Below are 20,675 nucleotides of genomic sequence, written 5' to 3'. Positions count from 1 at the left end.
AACTTATTTTTTTAATCTCTTTAAATTAATCAACTAGCTCTTATAATTAGGATCGGAGGTAGTATTGGTTAAGCAAATTAGCTTTGAAAAAAAAGGTAAAATATAATACTTTAAAATAGTTTATTTAATTTTTTTTAATATTTCTAAATTAGTAGTTTTTTTTTTTGGCCAAAGAACCGGCTATTGTTGAGACCATAAATTAAAAATTGCCAGAATAACCGGTTTCAACTACTTGCTTTACTCCGTCTAAACATAACTTACGCGGCCAAGTTTCGTTGGTTTAGTTTATTTAATAAAGATATTAATTTTTTAATACCCTTAATTTATTGCATATATTAATACGCCGAGAACACTCTAAGCGAAGAAAAAAGTAACGAAAAAACGTAAAAGAGCGTACCATAGAGAAAGCGAACCGAAGCAAGACATCTTCATTTTTTCCTTTCCCCTATTTTGCTGCTTCCCTTCCACCTCAACAATCTCTCTCTCTCTCGTTCTTTGAGCTTCACCTTCCCAATCTACTCTGCAATCTTTGCTTCTCTCTCTCCTGCACCAGATTGCGCTCAGGTATGTCTCTGTCTCTCTCTCTCTCTCTCCCCAATTCTACTACTTCTTCCTCTTCTTCCTTGTCGGTGTCCTCTCCTGCTTCCGCTTTTTAGTTTTTGTTTTTGCGTTCTCTTTTTTATGTATTTCTACAAGTGTCTCTTGGTGCTGGGGGTTTCTCTTTTGTTTGTGATCCGTGCATTCCGTATCGGCATTGTTCGGTTCAATGCGGTTTCTGGTTTCGTCAGGTGCTTTGGATGCTTTTAATTGGAGACGATTTCACTTTCTTTGTGAAGTTTCACACTTCACATATTTGTTGCCTTTTGTTTCTTCTATCTCTCTGTACCTCTTTGTTCCTCTTGTATCTCCAGGAAGAATTAAGAGCTCGTTTGTTTCGTTCTAATTAATAAGAAACAATAACCGCAACCTAATTGCATATGTGCAAACACGGTGGTGTGAATCTGATTCGCTACAGTTTTTGCCTGAATGGAGCACAAATGTCGAATTTACTATTCTATATTACTTTTGCCTTCTTTTTTTTGGGGGGCCGGGGGGGGGGGGCGGCCCTAAATGGTTTCGTTTATTCTGTTTTCTCAAATTTTTAAATTGTTTTCCCAGGATTTATCAGGGAAAACCCAACCAAATGAGCTAGATAATCAGTTCTACAAGTTTGCTTAAATTAGTATGAACAGTTCGTCTATTATGTTTTGCTTCCTCTAGATGCTACCGTTTCTTGCGCTATTTTATTGTTCTTGCCGCCTAAATACCATATGTTGCAGGGGTAGCTGACGGCGCTCTATAGTAACTTCATTGGCTTCGAAGGGCTTCCATTGTTGTCCTATCTTTGGGAAGATCAAATGTATTAATTTATTCTTCATAGATTCTTGCATCTACAGATCGTGATTCGTGCAGAGAATGTAAGCCTCTCTACTAAGTACACTTCTTTTTGGGGCCAGATCTCTAATAAATGCGCATACTTTCCTAAACTTGATTCACTACTTCTTCCTGCGGAAATTTATGACAGTCTGGAGGCTGGACTATGTACAGACTGACTCTGCTGTGAGCCCGCCTCCCCGTTTTAACGAGGATCAACCATAGCCCACATCTACTAAACTAAAATGTCAGGTATGCCTTGCTGTGACTATCACTTTGTGTCTTATGCTTTTCAAGAGTCTTGATATGCACTATTTATTGGTGCAAATAACCAAACTAATGTTGACCCCTTTTTTTTTTGGGTGCCAACAAAGCTAATATCTGACTGCTATTTATTATAATGTGTTGTGGAAGGTCTTGAAGGGTTTGGCACTCACGATGAAATTAGAGAGAGGAGGTTGGATTTTGAGTACTCTGAAGATGAAAGGCGGCGGTCCAAAATTGGAACACTCAAAAAGAAAGCAATAAATGCTTCATCTAAGTTCACTCATTCTCTTAAGAAAAGAGGGAAAAGGAAAATCGACTATAGGGTTCCACCTGTTTCCATTGAAGATGTGCGAGATGCACAGGAGGAAACTGCTGTCCTAGAACTGCGTCAAAAACTATGTGAGAGAGGATCGTTACCTACTAGGCATGATGACTATCATACATTGTTGAGGTCTGTTCCTCATTCATTCTTAGCATTCTACATGTAAATAGGCAACTGTTTCTCGACATTTTCCTCCTTGTTTAAGGGCGCATTTCCTTTTTGTTTTTCATTTTATTTTCCCCCCTTTTTTTGGGTGAAAAAGCGCTACATTTTTAATATGGATTTTTTAAAAAAAACAAATATGAATTGTTCCTTTTTAACTCTCACTCAGTCACTGACCTACCTGATCTTTCTTTGCTTGCTATTTTCGTGACTCCAATGGGCAACAACAGTTTCAAAACCTTCTCTCTGTTTGTTTTTTCCTCCCCTTTTTGGTTCTTTTCCTTGGTTTAAGCGTTTTGGATATCACAGAAACGTTCCTTTTGCTCTTGCACACTCAACGACACACTGTACTTTCCATGTAGGTTTCTGAAAGCTAGGGATTTTAACATTGAGAAGACTATCCAGATGTGGGAGGAAATGCTTACATGGAGAAAAGAATATGGGGCAGATTCCATCCTTGAGGTAAGAATGGTAATAGTAATGTGTGCAGCATCCTCTCGAGACTCGAGGCATATACTTAGACCATAGGATTTTTCAATATAAGAGAAGATATATCTATATATATATAGTTTCTCCCTTCGTTTTATTTTACCATGCTTACGGTTCAAATATATGTTGAATTCAATGATTTTTTTCCATTTGTGATGGGATTCAAATGGTAAATTATATTGTTGTAAAGTTTGTATTATAGCATCAGCATGCTTTGTGTTAAAATACACTTGATTCAGTTTGTATTTAACTCTAATGCCATAGTGATTTTTGAAGGATTTTGAATTTGAAGAGCTTGAAGAAGTACTGCAGTATTACCCACAAGGTTATCATGGAGTCGATAAGGAAGGAAGACCAGTGTACATTGAGAGACTCGGGAAAGCTCATCCAAGCCGGCTCATGCGCATAACAACAATTGATCGGTATGTGAAATATCATGTCCAAGAGTTTGAGAGGGCTCTGCTGGAGAAATTTCCTGCATGTTCCATTGCAGCGAAGAGACGGATTTGTTCGACAACAACAATATTGGATGTACAGGGCTTGGTATGTACACTGAACTAAACTAACTCCATCAAATTTATATGTTGCAAGAATGAAATTTTATGTATTTCTGTTTTTGTTTTTCATTTTATTCTTTATAATTCATACGGCATTGAACTATTTTATAATTTCGTGATGCAGGGAATGAAAAACTTCTCACCTACTGCTGCGAATCTCTTGGCCACTTTGTCAAAAATAGATAACAATTACTATCCTGAGGTTTCTATCTCTTCACTTTTCAAATTAGTTTGTTTTCAATGCTTTGTTTCCTGTTTATACAAACTTTTTTTTTTCCCCGTAAAATATGTATAGACTTTACATCGGATGTATATCGTGAATGCTGGCACTGGTTTCAAAAAGATGCTTTGGCCTGCTGCTCAAAAGTTTCTTGATGCCAAAACTTTATCAAAGATACAGGTGAAAAATATAACTCTCAGCTATATTTCATGCCTTTTTCATGTAGTTCTATTTTTAATCTTATCCATTTCACAAATTGACAGGTTCTTGAACCCAAGTCTTTACACAAACTACTTGAGGTCATTGACTCTAGGTATGCACATGTGCCTCCATCATAATGTGTTGTAATTTCAACTTTTATTTTGAGTAATTACTGTTTTGTAAATGCTTATTTTCAGTCAACTACCAGACTTTTTGGGAGGATCATGTACGTGTCCTGTAGAGGGTGGATGTCTTAGGTCTAACAAGGGTCCATGGAACGATCCTGATATCATGAAGGTATTCTTTTCTTGAGATAATATATATACTACTCCTATACTAGAGTGGAAACTGGAGGATATATTTAGGCTGAAAATTATTTTGTCAAACTATTATTTGGTAATAAATCTGGATATTCTGATTCTAGCTGGTACAAAATTCGGAGGGAACATTTGTGAGGCAAATCACAAGAGTATCCAGGGACCACCAGAATTTTGGCCCTCACATTCAGCTACGCCCGCTGAAGGTGGGTCTCAGTCTTCTTGACAGAAGCATATTAGGATGTTAGTGTGTTTTTTCTAGTTACTGCGTATTTGGTTTTAAACTTCTGCCTTTGCTCATCTCTCAGGGAAGATTTAGTGATACGTCAACAGCTGAATCAGGTTCTGATATTGATGATCCCTGTTCTCCCTTGGGACAGAGGAGTTCTACTTATTCTCGTTTAGATCCAGTTCATGAAGAAGTGAGTTTTGATGCAATTAGATGAGATTCATATGATGATCCTGTCTCTATGTATTGAGTGCATTTCTCGTGTTTTCATTGATGGAAAAAAATGTCTCCTGCAGGTCAGGGTATTAGAATCCAATGCATGCTATAGTTGTGATGATAGCACCATTCCTGCTGCTGAGAAAGCGGTCAAAAGTGATAAATGTCGCCATAACGAGGATCAGCCTCTTCAAAATGCTGATATGAGGAATATTGCTCGCAGGGGAAATTCAGAAGGTATTTTTTACGCAAAATTTTTGACCAGTCTTATTTTCTATACCATAATAGTAGAATATACATTGTAAACATTTCTTATTTGTAGCTTTAAGCTGGAACAGTTGGAATTCAGTTTATCTATTAGTATAGTTTGGCTTGGTGGTACTCATTGAGTGTAACAATATCACTGGCATGTAGTCAGCATTTTTTTTTTCCTTTGGAACTTACAAGCACCAAATACCATTTCAGGCACTTTGCTCAGGCATTGGTTCAACATTTTTAAGGAGAAAATAGAGAGAAGGGATTTCTTCTATGTGGCAAGAGTTCTGTTATCTTTCTTGGATAAGCTTGTTGCGTACTTCTGTGGTCTAAAATTTGAAGTTTGGAGATCTCAGAACAGTGTTTCCCCACCCGATCCTGTCGAACATAACACCAATAACCCATCACCAGCAGTGGGAGCAGGTGATGAAAGGGATCATAATTTTCCTCATGAACAATATGAACAGCGTCTTCAGAAACTAGAACAAGCGTTTGAGGAACTTAGCAAAAAACCTACTGATATGCCTCTGGAGAAGGAGGAAATGCTAATGGAATCCTTAGATAGGATTAAATCAGTTGAGTTTGACCTTGAAAAGACGAAGAGGGTATGCCACTTATTTCTTCAATCGTCCATAACTTCTCATTGTTACGCTGGTAATGATATCTTCAGCTATGTACGTTTGCTATTAACACAGGTACTACATGCCACAGTGATGAAGCAACTTGAGATTTCTGAGTCGGTGGATAACTTGCAGGAAGCAAAGTGTCGAGTAAGTTGCTTCTAGCAAACGATCCCTTTTCGATGATCAAACGATAATACACTATTCTACGAAAGATTTAATAGAAACAGACTTTGTCATCTTGAGGTTACAATGGAGAGGAGGGTGAACAAGGGGCTAATGATTTCTCTCTCTCTCTCTATATATATATTTATTTATATCAGCCGAGGAATTTTTATTGGAAAATATATAGTTGACATCAGAGAGAATACAGTGGGACCGAAGAATGAATTTTTTCGTTGTTAAAAAGAGTTTTCACACTTGTTGAGGTGTCTTGGACAGTCACCAACATTGTGGTTTGAGAGATTTCATTCTTCAGACTTTAGTTCTCATTTATTTTTCTTTAATTTTCACCAATTATTCACTGTGGTCCTCCCGAGTATCAGACATCTTTTTTGTCAACCAAAATTCGCATTCCTTCTCTTCTTTTTTGTTTCTGTTTTTGCATTGGAGAGCTGAGTTAATTTGAAATGTTATTGCAGCAAAGAAGATTGTTCTGTTGAATTGACATCAAGATTGCAGGCAGGAGTCCGTGACATCTCAGCCTTAGTCTCGTTTCATTAAAAATACACTTTGACTTGTTACAAACTCTCTCACGGAACAAGGTTTGAGGCAAAGTGACCGTGCACGCCGTTCAAGCATTATCGGTGGCTGTGTCGTACACTTGGAAGAGACAGACGTGAACCTATTGGGATGCGGCCCCTTTGTTTATTGCAAAAAATGCTTCATTTCCCACTACATCCTTTGATAGTTGAGAAAAGAAGGCGAATACAAAAGCTCTATAGAGCTGAGAATTTTTTCTTTTTAATGCCCTTTGGAGAATTTTGATCACAAGACACTGTTTCAAGGATACATTTTAGTGACACTGACCCGTAAAGGGGAGAGTAAAAGGTTAAAAAAAAACAAAAGATTGGGGGTGGTAGTGTTTAGGCATCTCGGAGGGCCCAAGAGAGTGGGGACATGAGAATATGTACATAAATGTTCTAGATATGTGCATTAATCAGCTTGAGAAAGCCATGTGTCTTAAATATTGAATGTATTTGTTTTGTTGTTGCGTCATTGTCAAATATGACTCAACAATGACGTATTTGGTAAGTGTTGAGTGGCTCTTGTCGAATGATTTCCAATGTGATCCTAGTGGCATGATCTGCGTTAGGATCTGCATTCTGGACCGCCATAAATACTCAAAATAAATTTAAATTATGCACGCGCACACAATTATACTATATAGATCCATAAATGGGGATTTATGCATGCCGACATAAGTATGCATTTTATTTCCTGCCATCTACGTATATAGACACATGCATTCATAAATAATTTAAGTTCTGCATAAATTCTGGAATGTTACGTGTTCTTAACTTATTCTTATGTTGGTTTTAATTTTTCCAGTTTTAAACAATAAATTTTGATCCATCAAATCTATTTCTATTTAAAACATTAATCCCTATAATTTAATGAAAAAATTGCAACAAGGTCTCATCCAAGGGAATTAAATACCAAAAGGTTCCTTGAAATCATCAAATTATTCTAAAGTTACAAGAGATTTTATTGTAAGAGAATTTATTTGTTTAATTACTAAATTTTTTTTAATTGTTGTATTGACAACTTAAGGTGTAAAAATTGACAACTATCACAGCAAGTATTGACATGTTGTCAATACCTGCCGCGATAGGTGTCAATTATTACACCTTAAGTTGTCGATAACTGTTCTTTCAGTTGTCAATGTAAATTTTAAAAAAAAGGGACAATTTGATAATTAAACAAATAAAATTTATTGTAATGAAGTCCCTTGGGACTTTAAAATAATTGATGATTTCAAGGGACCTTTTTATATTTAATTCCCTTGAGTGTGACCTTATTGCAGTTTTGCCTAATTTAATACATGAATCATTTTGTCTTTTAAAAGACCAAAATCTGGTTTGAAATTTGAGAGGTCAAAATCAAAATAAAAGCAAATTTAAGAGATTAAAAATTATATTAACCCATTCTAGGATCATATATAATTGTCTTGTTTCCTTAGTTTTTGTTGTCATCAACGTTAATACATCTTTTAAGTCTTTTTAATAAAATTCAAATTTATGAATTAATCTAGTCTTTTTTATAAGATATAGTAATACATTTTTACCAAATTAATCTAATTAATTGCATTATCATATTTTTCATATATTACCTTTCATATTGCTTCTCACTATTTTGCTCTCTCACTTATCCTCCTATATAAATAAGGACGTATTATTTAAAAGAGGTGTATTTTTTTTTTTACATATCTATTACTTTTAACTAATCTTAACAAGTTTTTTAAACCATACAATAACTGCTATTTATTTTATAAAAAAGAATGCAGAGAGTATGAAATTTAAAATTGTATACTTAATATACATTATCTTCGTATACTGCATTTGCATCACAATTGATGCCAGATAAGAGATTTTAGAAAATAATGACTTCTAAGAATAAAGAAGAAAAATGAAAATCCTCTGTGAATGCGTTAATACAATAGAGAATTCCCATTTCATTCAAAAAGGGAATATCAGTATGTTTTAAATCATTTACTTAGTGATTCTAAAAATAAAAAAAAGACCAAAATCAGAAGTTTGAAGGACCGCGAATTTCTGAAACTACTCGAACAGGGCAATGTCCTATGAAAATACGTGATGACAATGACATTAATTTTTTTTTTGCTAAAGCATAAGTATCATCCTATTAGAGGCAATCCTATTCGAGGCACTGTTAACCACTAAATGTGGACACCTCTCCCAGTAGGGATTCGAACCTTGGTTCACCACGTTGTGGGAGCTAGACCTAACCCCGTTGGTATGTCACTATTAAATTTGCGATCTTTGATGCGTGTTTTTGCATTGGGTAAATTTGTGTTCTCTGAACACTAAATATTTGTATTTGGACTTGTAATTTCACTTTCATTATAATATTTTTTAAGAAAATTAATTTAAAAACCGTGGCCCATCTGATTTTAGACAGTTTAGATGAATGACAAACATTCGCATCTTCTGTTCAGACTTTAAAATTCAATTTGATGGGTAACCTCAAATATAAACTTCGAAGCCAAAAGCAAAAACTAAGAGACTTATGAACCTCTTGGTCACATGTGACTGAGATTCATAGATGAAAGAAATTAGTTCGCTCAATCATAACAAGTTGTGATTTTTATGTCACTCTGCTTTCCAGCCATGCTTGAAATAAAAAATTGACAAAATAATCTTCCACTACCAAACAAGTGAATCCCAACAATTTCCATTAGCGTAAAGGTAAACAACATGCAAATCTAGTTAACATAATGACTACTTGAATGGCAGGAGCTCTCGCACTTTAATCAAGCGATTGACACTGCGTTGTGTGCACGAGCGTGTGTGGTGCGCGCGCGTGAGTAACTAACCACGTTTTTTCAAGGGAAAAAAACCGCAACGATCGGATTCATTTGCAACAATTATTCCAAAACTAGGTAGTTAGCACTGCTAACTTAGCAGTATAGAAGTCACCAATTAGATCATCAATATTGGAAGTCAAACCATCCAGAGACTATTGACGGTGCTGGGAATCTGCTGTGATTTCAAAATTAAAAAAAAAAAAAACCCTACACCCAATCAATAATATATGGCTCAAATGCAATATTTCATTTAATAACATTTTTTTTGTACTACAGGTATAAGCTGTCCAGATTAAATTTTAATATTTTTAATTTATTTATATTTTAATAATATTACTCCTCCAGTCTTAAATATTAAAAACGTAATATAAATTACACTACAATAAGTTTTATATCTAAGACCAAAGTATATTATAAGATGTTACATTTGAACCTTGCAATTTTCTGACCAAAGGTGGAGAAAGTATTCTAAGAAGAAAAGGGAAGAGAATATTATGAAAGTATCCAGATCCGAAGAAACCAGAGGGTCCAAAGATGGCTCTACCACAACTAACAACCCATAACGTCAATGTCCAACATTACATTTTGCAACAATTAACAGATTAGCATTATGAGGGACTTGCAAACAAGGAGGGACACAAATATTTGAAGATCTATTAGCACTAAACTAGGAACCCAAGTCTGTTTTTTGTTTTCTTAGTCCCCACTTATACCAAACAAGTTGCATAATATAGCTTTCCGAGAGCAAAATCTATCGCATTATAATGAGCAGGGCCAGATTAAAGCCACATTTGACACAGATTAATACTCCTACTTAAAATAATAAAATTTGACATAGTTGAATAACGATGACAAGAGCCTAACAAACATTCACATAAGAAATCATCTCTCTCTATAAAGCCTCTATCTTCTACCTCATGAGGTCCAACAAATATGACCTTAGACCCTGTCAGGTAACGTGAAAGTTTTTTCTCTACAGAGTAAACGGGAAAAAGAGAAAGAAAAGACAAAAATCCGTTGAGTAGTACACTTCACTGCGGGCTTCCAAGAAAGCGATTTTCCATCCAAATGATCAAAGGAGCACGTTGCTAGGGGCAGGAAAAGGAATTTGACATTTTCCGGGTAAGCCCCGTCAACATCATGCGACTATTTGCACAACATAAAATTTTAGAAAGACGTTTCAATACCCGCCCCAAAACAGAACCTATGCAGCCAGAAGGGGTGTGAACAGGGGTAGAGCCTCCAACAGCCAGCACCAAACTGAAGGTGTATGTTAGCAACTCCAATGGCAAGATCGGGTGTCCATTTCAGTTTTATGATTTTCTTAACAAGTTGTATATCAGCATCGTGTTATCTCAAAAACCTGACATTCTAGTACTCAAAACAGAGACTAAATAGAAATCATCTTAGGATTCCATTAATCTTTTCTAACACGTGAAATGTACTTTCAAAGCCCAATTCCATTTTCTTTTGCTCCTATTCGTATTTTCTTTCATGCCAGGTCTTCCTCTTTCATAAAAATTAACTCCAGAATGCCAAATGGGGCCTAAGAAATTGTGCTTGTCATGATCCCAACTTCCCCCCATTCTTGAACTAGGAGGAAAGAAAAATAGAGAAGAAAAAGAAAGGTAAAAATGACCACCCAAGGTTTAAAACCTCTTAATTGACTAAGCGTTCAATCAGGAGCAGAGTTATTCAAACACAAGCTGACAATAAACTAAACTCATCAAAACTTAACAATTATATGTGTGTCCAGTCAGCAACTTTACAAGAGGAAAATATGTCAGCAAAGCCCTAATCACATATTCTGAGAAAATAAATTTTTAAGACCTGAACTACGACATTTCCCAAAATCTGGCAAGTGCTTTCTTGTGAATAAGCGTCTTGTAACTATCTCCTGCCTGAACCTCAAGGCTAGGATCCAACTTTTTCTGCTGACTTCCAAGTCCTGCCCTACTTTCTGTGGCTTGTGCCTGGACAGGCTCTGTCATTCCACTTCCATCCTTACCTAGACCCTGCTCATCAAATTATTCACGAAACAAGAGGAAACAAAACCGAAATATGAAAATGTTAGTATCCTTCAGCAGATCTGCTGTGAAGAAATACCAAGTACCGAGGGGCATTCCATCCAAGTCTTCAGGTCCTATAGAAGCGGAAAAAAAGAAAAGAAAGTATACTACAATGTCTACAAGGAAAACATTTTCTAAATGCGAATCATTAGCTCATCTCTCAAAAAACAACCCAAAAAGTTGGGAAAAACAGGAGCATTAGATTATTATAAATGCAAGGGTGTTCACGCTATGTTTCAGAATACGAACGTCTAAACTCGAATTATTTGACCTTGCATTCAGTGTTCCAACCAAAACACCAAAAATCCCCTACATTCCTTGTATATCTGAAATGAAGATGCCATTTTGCTCCAGAATAAAATATGAAGTATGCTAACCAGTCAAAAGTAAGGTCAGGAATCACTCCAAATACACCTAAGCTCTAGCAAATACACCTACACCACAGTATATGTCAGCTCATGCAGTGCAAAGAGAATGAAATGATACCAAGCCTTCTTGCCATCCCATGTTGCGGAGCATCCGATTGCCAACATTGTTCTCATCAATTGCTTTGTCAGCTGTAATCACCTCATAGGTATCAAGGTTGGCATCCCCAACCACACGTCCTCCACCAACCCCAGGAGGGAAAGGCATTGGATCACCCTTCCTCGATGCAAAATCTCGATCTTCAAAGGTCATATGGTAAAAAAACAAATTTTTTCTCACGAGTTAATGCACACATCTGAGTAAAGTTACCAGTGAACCTATGAACTTCAAAGCTTACAGCTTTCTTATCGTAGATTTTCCAAAGATTGAACAGTGACATTTGATCCCAAAATATCACTTGGTGTGACCAGAAAAGCAAATATTATTATTATTATTATTATTATTTTTGAAGAATGATGTTAACTACCCAACAACAGAGTTAATTCCACTTTCATTAGCTGGGACAAATTAGCACTTAATATATAAACTCAATTTTGTTGAATTTCCGTTAGCTGGAGATATCTGAAATAGGATTGCAGAATTTTTATTTATGCACCCAAAAAGAAATACATAAACAGTATCTTTCAACCCTAAGTTGCCACATCAATCCAGACATCCAATCATCAAATACACACAGCTACGAGATATGCACAGAACACCACATATCAACACCCTAACAAACCAGGAACTATGCTACCTCTATGACCAGAGCCTTACAGGAAGCAAACTATATTCTGAAGCACTTACAAATAATCACTTTTCTTCAAAAGTTCAGCAAATTTTTTAAAATTATTCAAATTTCAAAGCAATGAAACCCAAAATAAATTAAGCAATCTTACTTGAATCCCCAGGTTCCAGATCAGCCAAATCATCCCCAGCTGACAATGATGAACCATACAAACTTCTTCTCTCAGCTGCACGATCCCTGTAGGTAGTTTGAGGTTGTTCCTTGGGGGCTGAGGCAGAATGAGGCATTTCTGAAAACCTTCTTCGACCACTTCCACCAGCTACAGGTGTAGCATAAGAACCCAGTGCAGAAACATTTGTTCTAAAGGGAGTTGCAACTGTTGGAGCATCTACATTCGATGAAGATGCGCCTGATGCACATGAAACGGCTGAAGCTGTTGGCCCTGAATAAGAACTATCAGATTTAATGATCCCTCTTCCAGATCCTCTTATAACCCCCATCAGAGTGCCTCCAAGGCTATTACTAACAGGCCGTGGTTGGACCAGAGAATCTGAAGCGGCAGCCTGAGAAGCAGGGGCAGTGGGAATCCCTGAAGTGGATGCATTATACTCCCTTGTATCTGTAGTCTCATTTTTGAACTTGCTCTTTGTGGGATATCCAGAAGACCTGTCATCAATGGATGTGGATTGGTGATTGTCTTCCAGAGCTACACGAGTAGCTTGACCCTCATGGCTCCTCTGCTTCCACATTGTCAACACATTATTCATTTTCTTTTTGTTAGCCAGAATACTGCTTTTGGAAGCAAGCTTTATCTCCTTCAATTTTTCTTTTTCTTTCTTCTCTGCAGCTATGGCAGCAGTTGCAGCAGCCTGGACTGCATCTGCCAAAGACGCTGGCTTCTCAGAGGATGCAACAGTAGTAGCAGGTGCAGAGATAACCACTTTTTTACTGCTGGAACTGTCAGACACCTTGGAAGGTTCAGACTGATTACCAGGAGCTTTATTCTCAGTTTGATCAGTGCAAGGGATATATTGCTGAGTATTGTGATCATAAGAATACCAAATCCCATTATTACCATCATAGTAAAGACCTACACATTATAAAATGGTATGACGACACCCAAAAAAAAAAAAAGAATCAGAAAAATATACAGGTTGGAGTGCAAAAACAAAAATTCACAAGTATGGCTGCATTGTCGAGTCTTTAGAATACTGCTAAAATAAAGGCTAAACTACTAAATATGAGCTATAATAAGTACAATCTCATATAGCATAAGAACATACATACTTGACAGGCATAAGAAAGAAACAGGGAAATACAGGCTTACAGACAGCCTGATAATTGACCAGCTAACCCATGCTAGTAAATAGCAGTTGGATGCGAATAAAGTTTCTCAAAATGACCGCAGAATTAACACCTGCAAAGTGAAGCTAGATAAAATACCAGTATTCCCGTCATAGTAAAACCCTGAAGCAGCATCATAGTAATAACCAGATGCCTCATCCCAAACAAAGCCCGTTTGTGGAGCCATTGCATCTGTCTGAGCTGCACCAGTTTGCTCTTGACCAGTAGATTGTTTATCATCTGGATTGTATTCTTTAGGGGCCCATCCAACAGAATCATACTGATAAAAGGCAAAAAGGACAAGATATTAATCATTGGCACAAGCACATGCAGAAAAAAAATTGCATTGGATTAATCAATATTCAGCAGGAGTTGCAAAATTTTATTGAATCAATGGCAAATTAGGCAGTGAGATTTTAGGCATGACGTGAATTAAATTTATATGGATCTTAGCATGTGTCTATAGTAAATGATGAAGGTAGAAAAAACTTAATGACTCAAACACATAAAAATGTAAGAAATCAGATCCATATCACCATTAAACAATCACCAAAAATAAAATCTCAACAATCCACTCAAAGTATCATCTACATTTGAAAAACAATCATTAATCATTAATAAAAATAAAAAAGATTGGAAATTAAAATAGATTATCCTGCATTGTTCTCAACTTTTTACTGCAACAAGCCTTGGAACAAGGTCGCATCAAGGGATTAAGATCTCAAAGGGTAAAACAGTAACTCAATGGAAAAGGCAAGCAGAAGACCCTGCTTTTTCCATCAAATTTCACCCTAGTGATAACAACCTGCTTCACTTTAGCACCTAGATGAAGCCCAGAAAAAATGCATAGTCATATTAAGAATCCATGACAATTGCATAATATAGATGAAATAGGTGGAAAACCTGTTGAGCAAATGTCGCAGCCTCAATAGCAGCAGCTGCTAAGCTACTTGACTGGGAAGTACCAGATGTTCCTGACCCAGGACCCAGGATACTTTTTGCATATGCTACTCTTAGAATCTGTCCATTCTTCTCAAGAGTTGTTCCATTCGTTGCTTCAAGAGCCTTGGTGGCATCCTCCACCTATAAATAAATTTCTTGTCAAGCACTGATCAATTAATGAAATCTCTCTCCGAAGTCTTTTTCTTTTAAATTTCTTTTAGAAGAAATTGAAATATACAACATCATGTGCGAAGGGGTCAAGCTAGCACAAAGAAACAACAGTTAATTTGTCTGTAGATAAAATGTGCAAGCTAAGTTTTTACGCAAGTCATAGAAAACCTCAAGTTTAGAAAAAGCAAATAAAACTTGTATGCCAAAAGGTTGTGAAGTCTATTTCAATTAATTAAAAAAAACATAATAATTGTTTATATAACCTCCCAAAGATGAAAATTCCGTGTTGTGTCTTTAGCAAGCATAGCTAAAAGCTCACTTCAAATAACACAACATTCTTAAACCCTATCAAACATAAAGAACCTCAATAGAAAAGGTCATGAATCTAAATAAATACAAATAGCTCTCCCACCGGAAAGAGAATATTAGAAACTCATAAACATCTCATAGTGAACAACGTCATATGCATTCAACTCCATTTACTTTTATCATATTTTTAAACACAAAAAATATCAAGAGATAATCGCTTTATCATTAATCATAAAAGAACATACCGAATAAAAATGTACAAAAGCAAATCCCCTGGAGACATGAGTAAACTTGTCTCTCACAAGACGTAGATCCTGCAATTGATAACCATGATGATTTAGAGAGCAGAGCTTGAAACAAACAAGAACATCTACACCACTCTAACGTACAAGAGGATTGCAGACACACCTTAATAGGAGCATGTTTGGAGAACTCATAGCGAAGCATTTCCTCATCAGCATTTTCATCCAATCCACGAACAACCAGCACATGAGTTGGACCTGATTACATGTATCTTAGCTAACTGCTGGGGCAAAAAAAATAAAAGCAGCCTACATGCTAGAGAAGTTAGTTATTCTGACCTGCCTCTAACCCTTTCTTTCCTGAGGCTGTAGAATTTGACAACGTAATATCTGCTGCAGGAGCATCCTCACTTCGTGGTTCATTACACTGCAATAATGAGAAGGGATCACACCAATACCATATGAAAATATGAACCCCTATAGTAAATTAGACAAGACAACTGAAGATATACAGGACTGCAGCTGGACCAAATTAAAAAAAAAATGAAAGGGAAATAAAAATATGAACCTGATAGCAGGATGTTCGGCGGGCAAAATTGATGTAATCACATATGGTGCACATCCAATCAGATGGTACTGTAATGCTTTTATGATTATGACCTGATTTCATAGATCCCTCTTGACCAAAAGGTCCACCTGGACCTCCAGTTGGCTTACTACTGCAGCAAGATACAGCTCAAGTTGCAATAACATGCTTACAAGCAAAGGGTTTAACCGCATTGAACTTTGACTTACAAAATACAGATAATTCGGAGGACACTCGTGATGAAAATAAATGTAGCACAAAAGTACCTATATTCAAAGAAAAGCCTTCTACCGTCCACAACAAGACCATCATCTCCAAGTTTGTCCATCATTGCTCGAGCAGCTCCCTAGCCAATAATCCTTATCTCATTATATCACTCTCAAAAGTGAAATTACACAATATCAGAAAGTAATCATTGAAAATACCACAGAAGGGAAATCAATAAATGCAAATCCACGAGAAATGCCAGAATTTCGCTCCTTTATAACACGAACATGCCGAAGTGGCCCCCATTCCGCCTGATAAGCAAACAAATATCAATGCCAGAAAAGACATAAAAAAAAATTTAGAAGAATAAATTGGAATAATCAGCCAAGCAAGTCAAGGAGAGCGCATTACAAGAATTTGGTATAGATCTTCTTCGTTGGCATTTTGTGAAAGACCTTTTACAACAACAGTGGCAGATGGAGCCTAGAAAAAAAATAATTCATATCAAATCCGCCATCAGCCATACATCCAAGATAATAAAAAGAAATAGACACATACCACTGAATAATGCTCACGCCGCTTCTCTTCACGATCCCTTCGCTTTTCACTTCTCTCATATCGACCATCAGCATAGCTGTCTTCTCGATAACTTCGACCATGACTTCGACCTCGTGGGGACCTTGATCTTGGATGATCATCATATCCATGAGATTGGGAACGAGAGCGTGAATGGGAATGAGAATGAGAGTGGGATCGGGATCGAGACCGAGACCGAGAACGGGATCGAGACCGCTCATGCCTCCTACGCGGACTCAAATCTCTTTCCCTACTTGAATATCTTCTATCATGTTCTCGGTCACGAGATTCACGCCGCCTCCAATTGCTATCTCTTCTACTTCTCCCATAATCAGAATCATGACTATGACGGCCATGATCGATATCCCTCTCATGGCTATCCTCCCTATAATGATGGGATACACGAGACTTGTAGCCATAATCATCATATGCATAGTCATCATGATCATGTACCCCAAACCTACCAAGTTTATCATATCCTCGATCATCATAGTTTTCAATGCTGGCATAGCCATCTCGAAACTTGTCAAATTCTGGATACATGTCAACCTCCCTATCTCTGAAAGCATCAATCTGATTATATGAATCATAGTAAGGCCTTTGAAGACGTCTAGATTCCTTGTCCAGCAAATAGTCTTCATCATAACCTCTCCGCTTGGATTCACTCCAATGGCCAACAGCAGGTCCTGATGGAGGATATGCCTCCCTATCCAAAGCATCACGGGGGAGGGCACCTCTTTGGTATATATTATCCCTTGAGTATCTTTCATCTATAAACCTCCTTTCGTCATATGAACCACCCACCCTGCAAAAGAAGGGATGAAATGGGAGGGAAGAAAAGGATAAAATTTGTTTCCATGCACTCAAATGAGTATATGCATCCTACTAGTCCAAAACTTACAGCATACAAGGCTCAAAAAACAAATCTCATTGCATGGTCAAACAAGAGATACTTACCATAAAACCACAAAGCATTTAAATTCAGAAATAACTTGCTTAAGACAAAATTTACCCACAAACATTATATTACCATAGTGGTGATGATAAGTGACAGGCAACACTCACCGATAATTTGGCTCATGAGCCGCACCATAACCCTCAAGAGCCTGTGGATTCAAGAGAATAAGTTATGTCAGCAACAAATAATCAATGATGACACGAGGTTAGGCAAATCCAGTCCTTATCCTCACTGCCCCACAGCTCTCTTTCATTATCTTTAAGGGAGAGAAGCCCGGTAAAAAATCACATGAACGCTAATAGTTTCTTTGAATAATCATCCCATATAGGTGAATATTTAAGGAGGAAACCACAATTACGCTGTTATTATCCCAGCCTTGATGTAGCCCATAGCGAGCCGGATCCATTTCTTGAAATAGCCCGAAGCTTTACCCCCTTGCAGAACTCCTAGAATTCAGGAGCAAAATGTCTCAAAACCTCTCCTGTAATATATGCACAAACAGATAGAGTTATCTACCATGAACCAGGAACCAATAACTCCCATGACCTGCACCTTGGCCTCTTCTTCCATTACCGGAATTCCGGAATCCTCAAAAAAAAAACATTAAAATCCTTTCCACAAAAAGGACGTCAGAAATACCTGTCTTCCAATCTTCCGTTACAAAGTAAAAGCAATTAGCTAACTTTTTTCGCATATCATCCAAAGGGGTTTTGAGAGCGAAAGAATGAATCATACCCAAACGATTCAATGGTAAATAAAAATGCAAGCAATCGTCACTGATTAAAATGAGAAAAGTGAGAGACCCCACGAAATACAGATATACTTACCAAATTCACTACGTAACGATTGAACGTGGGCAATTGTCTCCACGTCAAGATTAAGAAGATTGGTTACAAAATACAAACAGGAAACAATTGACAAAAAGAAAGAAAAAGAAAATTTGAGTTGGAGTTTTTACCGAGTGATCCTGAGACGAGAGAGATAGACCGTCGAACACCAATCTTCAGGTCTCTGATCGATTAGATCTAGGGTTTTTCCTCGTAACGAAAAAAAGAGAGAGAAGACCAGGAAAATACGAACAGCTAGCTATACAGAGAGGAGAGATTGGGTAGAGGAAGATGGAACCAACAAAATGCCTAGTACGGCTGCGACTGGCTAAGTTGGGACACTGTCAATATATTGAGGTGGAGGACGCTGACCCCAAAGACCACGACCAACAGAGGTTTAATCCCACCATTTTTTCCCCCCGAAAAAAAAAACACAATTTAATTTTAGCTTTTAAGCAAGTTTAGTTTAGCAAAACGAAACCTCAAAAATAAATTAAAAAATAGTCTCTAAGACATATTTTTACCGATGAGACATTTATTATACTTTTGTCGTCACGGCGAAAACATTTCTCATAATTACAAGTGGATATTTATTTTTTTGAAAAAAAATCCCCAAAATTTATACTCAATCTGAATTAAAATTTAATATTTATTCTTAAGTGAGGAAACATTAATTATATTTATATTTCCTTTTACTTAAACAAAAAATGATTGAAAACATCTATATAATATCCATATATTTTTCTTTAAACCAAGAATGAATCTTATTGAAAGAAACTTCAGCAGATAATAAATAGATAATGATAAATGATTTTATTTAATAAATATATTCATATTAAATGGTGACTGCTTAATAATATAGTTTTCTTTTATTGTTTCCAAATAATAATACTCATTTGCTTATTTTATTAATAATCTCTTTTCATATTTTATTATTTTATATATTAAAAACTTATTTTTAATATTTAGCAATACGAGGCAACTAGACTCACCCCTGCAAATATTGGAGGGCATGGCCATGTATTGAATTATTAAAAAAAACAATTGCAAACTGTTAATTTAATTAATAATTGTTAAATCTCAAAGTATTTTATTTAAAAAAATGAAGTACAAATATTTATCTAGATAGTTATACAAAAATACAAGTGTTTGTAAGGAGGGTTAGCTATAATTCTTAGGTATATTGCCATATATATAAACAAAATGAAAATGATATGAGTTTTGGTGTGCATTATTTGTCATACTCATACATTTAGATTACTTTTGATTAACCCATGTGAATTTGTTTAGAATTAGTTACCCTGGTTATTGAGATTCCAATCTATGAGAGTTTGGAGTACCATTGGTGACTAGCTTGCTTGAGCCAATAAAGTGATTTTTGTAACTTACAGATCATGTTAGATTGTGGAGCAAAAAAGCCCTTTTAGTAATTCCATGTAAACTTCTTCCTCAAGGTCATCATAGAGGAAGGCATTATTTACATCAAGTTAGTGTAAATGCCAATTTTTGGCAGCAGCAATAGAAAGAAGGAGTCTAAGAGTGGCCATCTTGGCAACAGGGGAAAAGGTGTCAAAATAGTCAAGTCCTTTGGTTTGAGTGTAACCTTTGGCTATTAACCTAACCTTATGTCTATCAATCTCACTATTAGCTTCTAATTTGGTTTTAAAGACCCAGTTACATCTAATAATCTTCTTACCAGGTGGTAAAGGTGTGAGAACCCAAGTTTGGTTCTATTTAAGAGCATTAATTTTTACAGTCATGACTTCTCTCCAAATTGAGTGTTTAATGGCTTGATGATAGTTTTTACTATTAAAAAAAAGAAGACATAGTACAAACAAAGTTTTTATAAATAGGAGAAAGTGAAGAATATGAAAGAATAGAAGATAAAGGATACCTTGAGATGTCTTTTGTCGATGATTGGTCAATAGAAAAAATTAGAGCACAATGATAGTCATGCAAATATGGGGGAGGATTATATAGTCTGCAGGAACGATGTAATGATATGGTGGAATAGCAGAGGAAGGTGAAATAGAAGTAGATATCAGTTGTTTAACATTTTATAGGATTTTTTTTATTGCAAGTGTGAAGGAAAAGATTAACATTTTTGTTAAATTATTTGAAACTGATTCAGTTATTTGTAAATATCAAGTTGTTATACATTCCTTTCCTTGTATAAATATGATTTTCTCATTAATGAAATACAAGCTATTCATTTTTACCAAATATTGTTACATGGTATCAGGAGCCAACCTTTTTTTTTCTTCTCTTCTGTCGTCTTCCTATTTCATTTTTTTCTTACCCTCACCAACTTCTCCCATAGTCGCAGACTCTTCTTCTTCCTCTCCTACTTCCATCGATCTACAGAGTCCTTACTACATTTGTCCTAGTGAAAACCCCGCCCTTGTCCTCATTTCCCCTCCTCTTGATAGATCCAACTAGCATAGTTGGGCCTGTGCAATGCGCATAGCATTACTCT

At 36.3% G+C, this 20,675-nt stretch overlaps 2 protein-coding genes across 5 annotated transcripts; one reads left to right on the top strand and one right to left on the bottom strand.

Moving 5' to 3' along the window:
• The first annotated feature begins 406 nt into the window (after nucleotides 1-406).
• Nucleotides 407-6,466, top strand: LOC114712457 (phosphatidylinositol/phosphatidylcholine transfer protein SFH13). 3 transcript variants are annotated; one of them, XM_028897001.1, is made up of 16 exons: nucleotides 456-564; nucleotides 1,320-1,457; nucleotides 1,565-1,665; nucleotides 1,828-2,131; nucleotides 2,527-2,626; nucleotides 2,930-3,196; nucleotides 3,335-3,412; nucleotides 3,506-3,610; nucleotides 3,694-3,743; nucleotides 3,829-3,928; nucleotides 4,056-4,154; nucleotides 4,257-4,370; nucleotides 4,474-4,630; nucleotides 4,859-5,253; nucleotides 5,344-5,418; nucleotides 5,910-6,466. In XM_028897001.1, exons 3-16 carry the CDS (start codon nucleotides 1,659-1,661, stop codon nucleotides 5,928-5,930), a joined length of 1,872 nt encoding a protein of 623 aa, XP_028752834.1. In that variant the 5' UTR covers nucleotides 456-564; nucleotides 1,320-1,457; nucleotides 1,565-1,658; the 3' UTR covers nucleotides 5,931-6,466. The 3 variants fall into 3 exon arrangements, with proteins under 3 accessions (XP_028752836.1, XP_028752837.1, XP_028752834.1); XM_028897003.1 differs by lacking the exon at nucleotides 5,910-6,466 and having other exon boundaries at nucleotides 407-564; nucleotides 5,360-5,418; XM_028897004.1 differs by lacking the exon at nucleotides 4,056-4,154 and having other exon boundaries at nucleotides 448-564.
• Nucleotides 6,467-10,450: 3,984 nt separating this feature from the next.
• Nucleotides 10,451-18,503, bottom strand: LOC114712434 (SUPPRESSOR OF ABI3-5). Of its 2 annotated transcripts, XM_028896970.1 has the most exons (16): nucleotides 18,331-18,503; nucleotides 17,731-17,853; nucleotides 17,480-17,520; nucleotides 16,397-17,219; nucleotides 16,250-16,321; nucleotides 16,057-16,149; nucleotides 15,898-15,977; nucleotides 15,614-15,764; nucleotides 15,385-15,472; nucleotides 15,212-15,303; nucleotides 15,049-15,117; nucleotides 14,285-14,464; nucleotides 13,481-13,661; nucleotides 12,189-13,127; nucleotides 11,371-11,549; nucleotides 10,451-10,830 (listed from the first exon to the last, which is right to left on the bottom strand). In XM_028896970.1, the coding sequence occupies exons 2-16, from the start codon at nucleotides 17,776-17,778 to the stop codon at nucleotides 10,651-10,653; spliced, it is 3,216 nt and encodes a 1,071-aa protein (XP_028752803.1). In that variant the 5' UTR covers nucleotides 17,779-17,853; nucleotides 18,331-18,503; the 3' UTR covers nucleotides 10,451-10,650. The 2 variants fall into 2 exon arrangements, with proteins under 2 accessions (XP_028752803.1, XP_028752804.1); XM_028896971.1 differs by lacking the exon at nucleotides 11,371-11,549 and having other exon boundaries at nucleotides 10,699-10,830.
• Between the last annotated feature and the right edge of the window lie 2,172 nt (nucleotides 18,504-20,675).

Source organism: Neltuma alba, unplaced genomic scaffold (genome assembly GCF_004799145.2).
Source record: "Neltuma alba isolate B1F8T4 unplaced genomic scaffold, ASM479914v2 tig00011361_pilon, whole genome shotgun sequence".
Taxonomy (NCBI): Eukaryota; Viridiplantae; Streptophyta; class Magnoliopsida; order Fabales; family Fabaceae; genus Neltuma; species Neltuma alba.
The sequence above is the reverse complement of the archived record's forward strand: the minus strand, read 5'-3'. Positions and strand labels throughout refer to the sequence as shown.

Bases quoted from the DNA above. Each gene is read 5' to 3' on its own strand.
- LOC114712434 (XM_028896970.1), bottom strand. From the start codon at position 17,778: ATGGATCCGGCTCGCTATGGGCTACATCAAGGCTGGGATAATAACAGC. The intron at 15,118-15,211 runs GTGTGTCTGCAA...TATCAATTGCAG, and splicing joins CCAAACATGCTCCTATTAAG to GATCTACGTCTTGTGAGAGA. The intron at 11,550-12,188 runs GTAAGATTGCTT...TGACCTTTGAAG, and splicing joins TCTGGAACCTGGGGATTCAA to ATCGAGATTTTGCATCGAGG.
- LOC114712457 (XM_028897001.1), top strand. The intron at 3,929-4,055 runs GTATTCTTTTCT...TTCTGATTCTAG, and splicing joins ACGATCCTGATATCATGAAG to CTGGTACAAAATTCGGAGGG. The intron at 4,631-4,858 runs GTATTTTTTACG...ATACCATTTCAG, and splicing joins TCGCAGGGGAAATTCAGAAG to GCACTTTGCTCAGGCATTGG.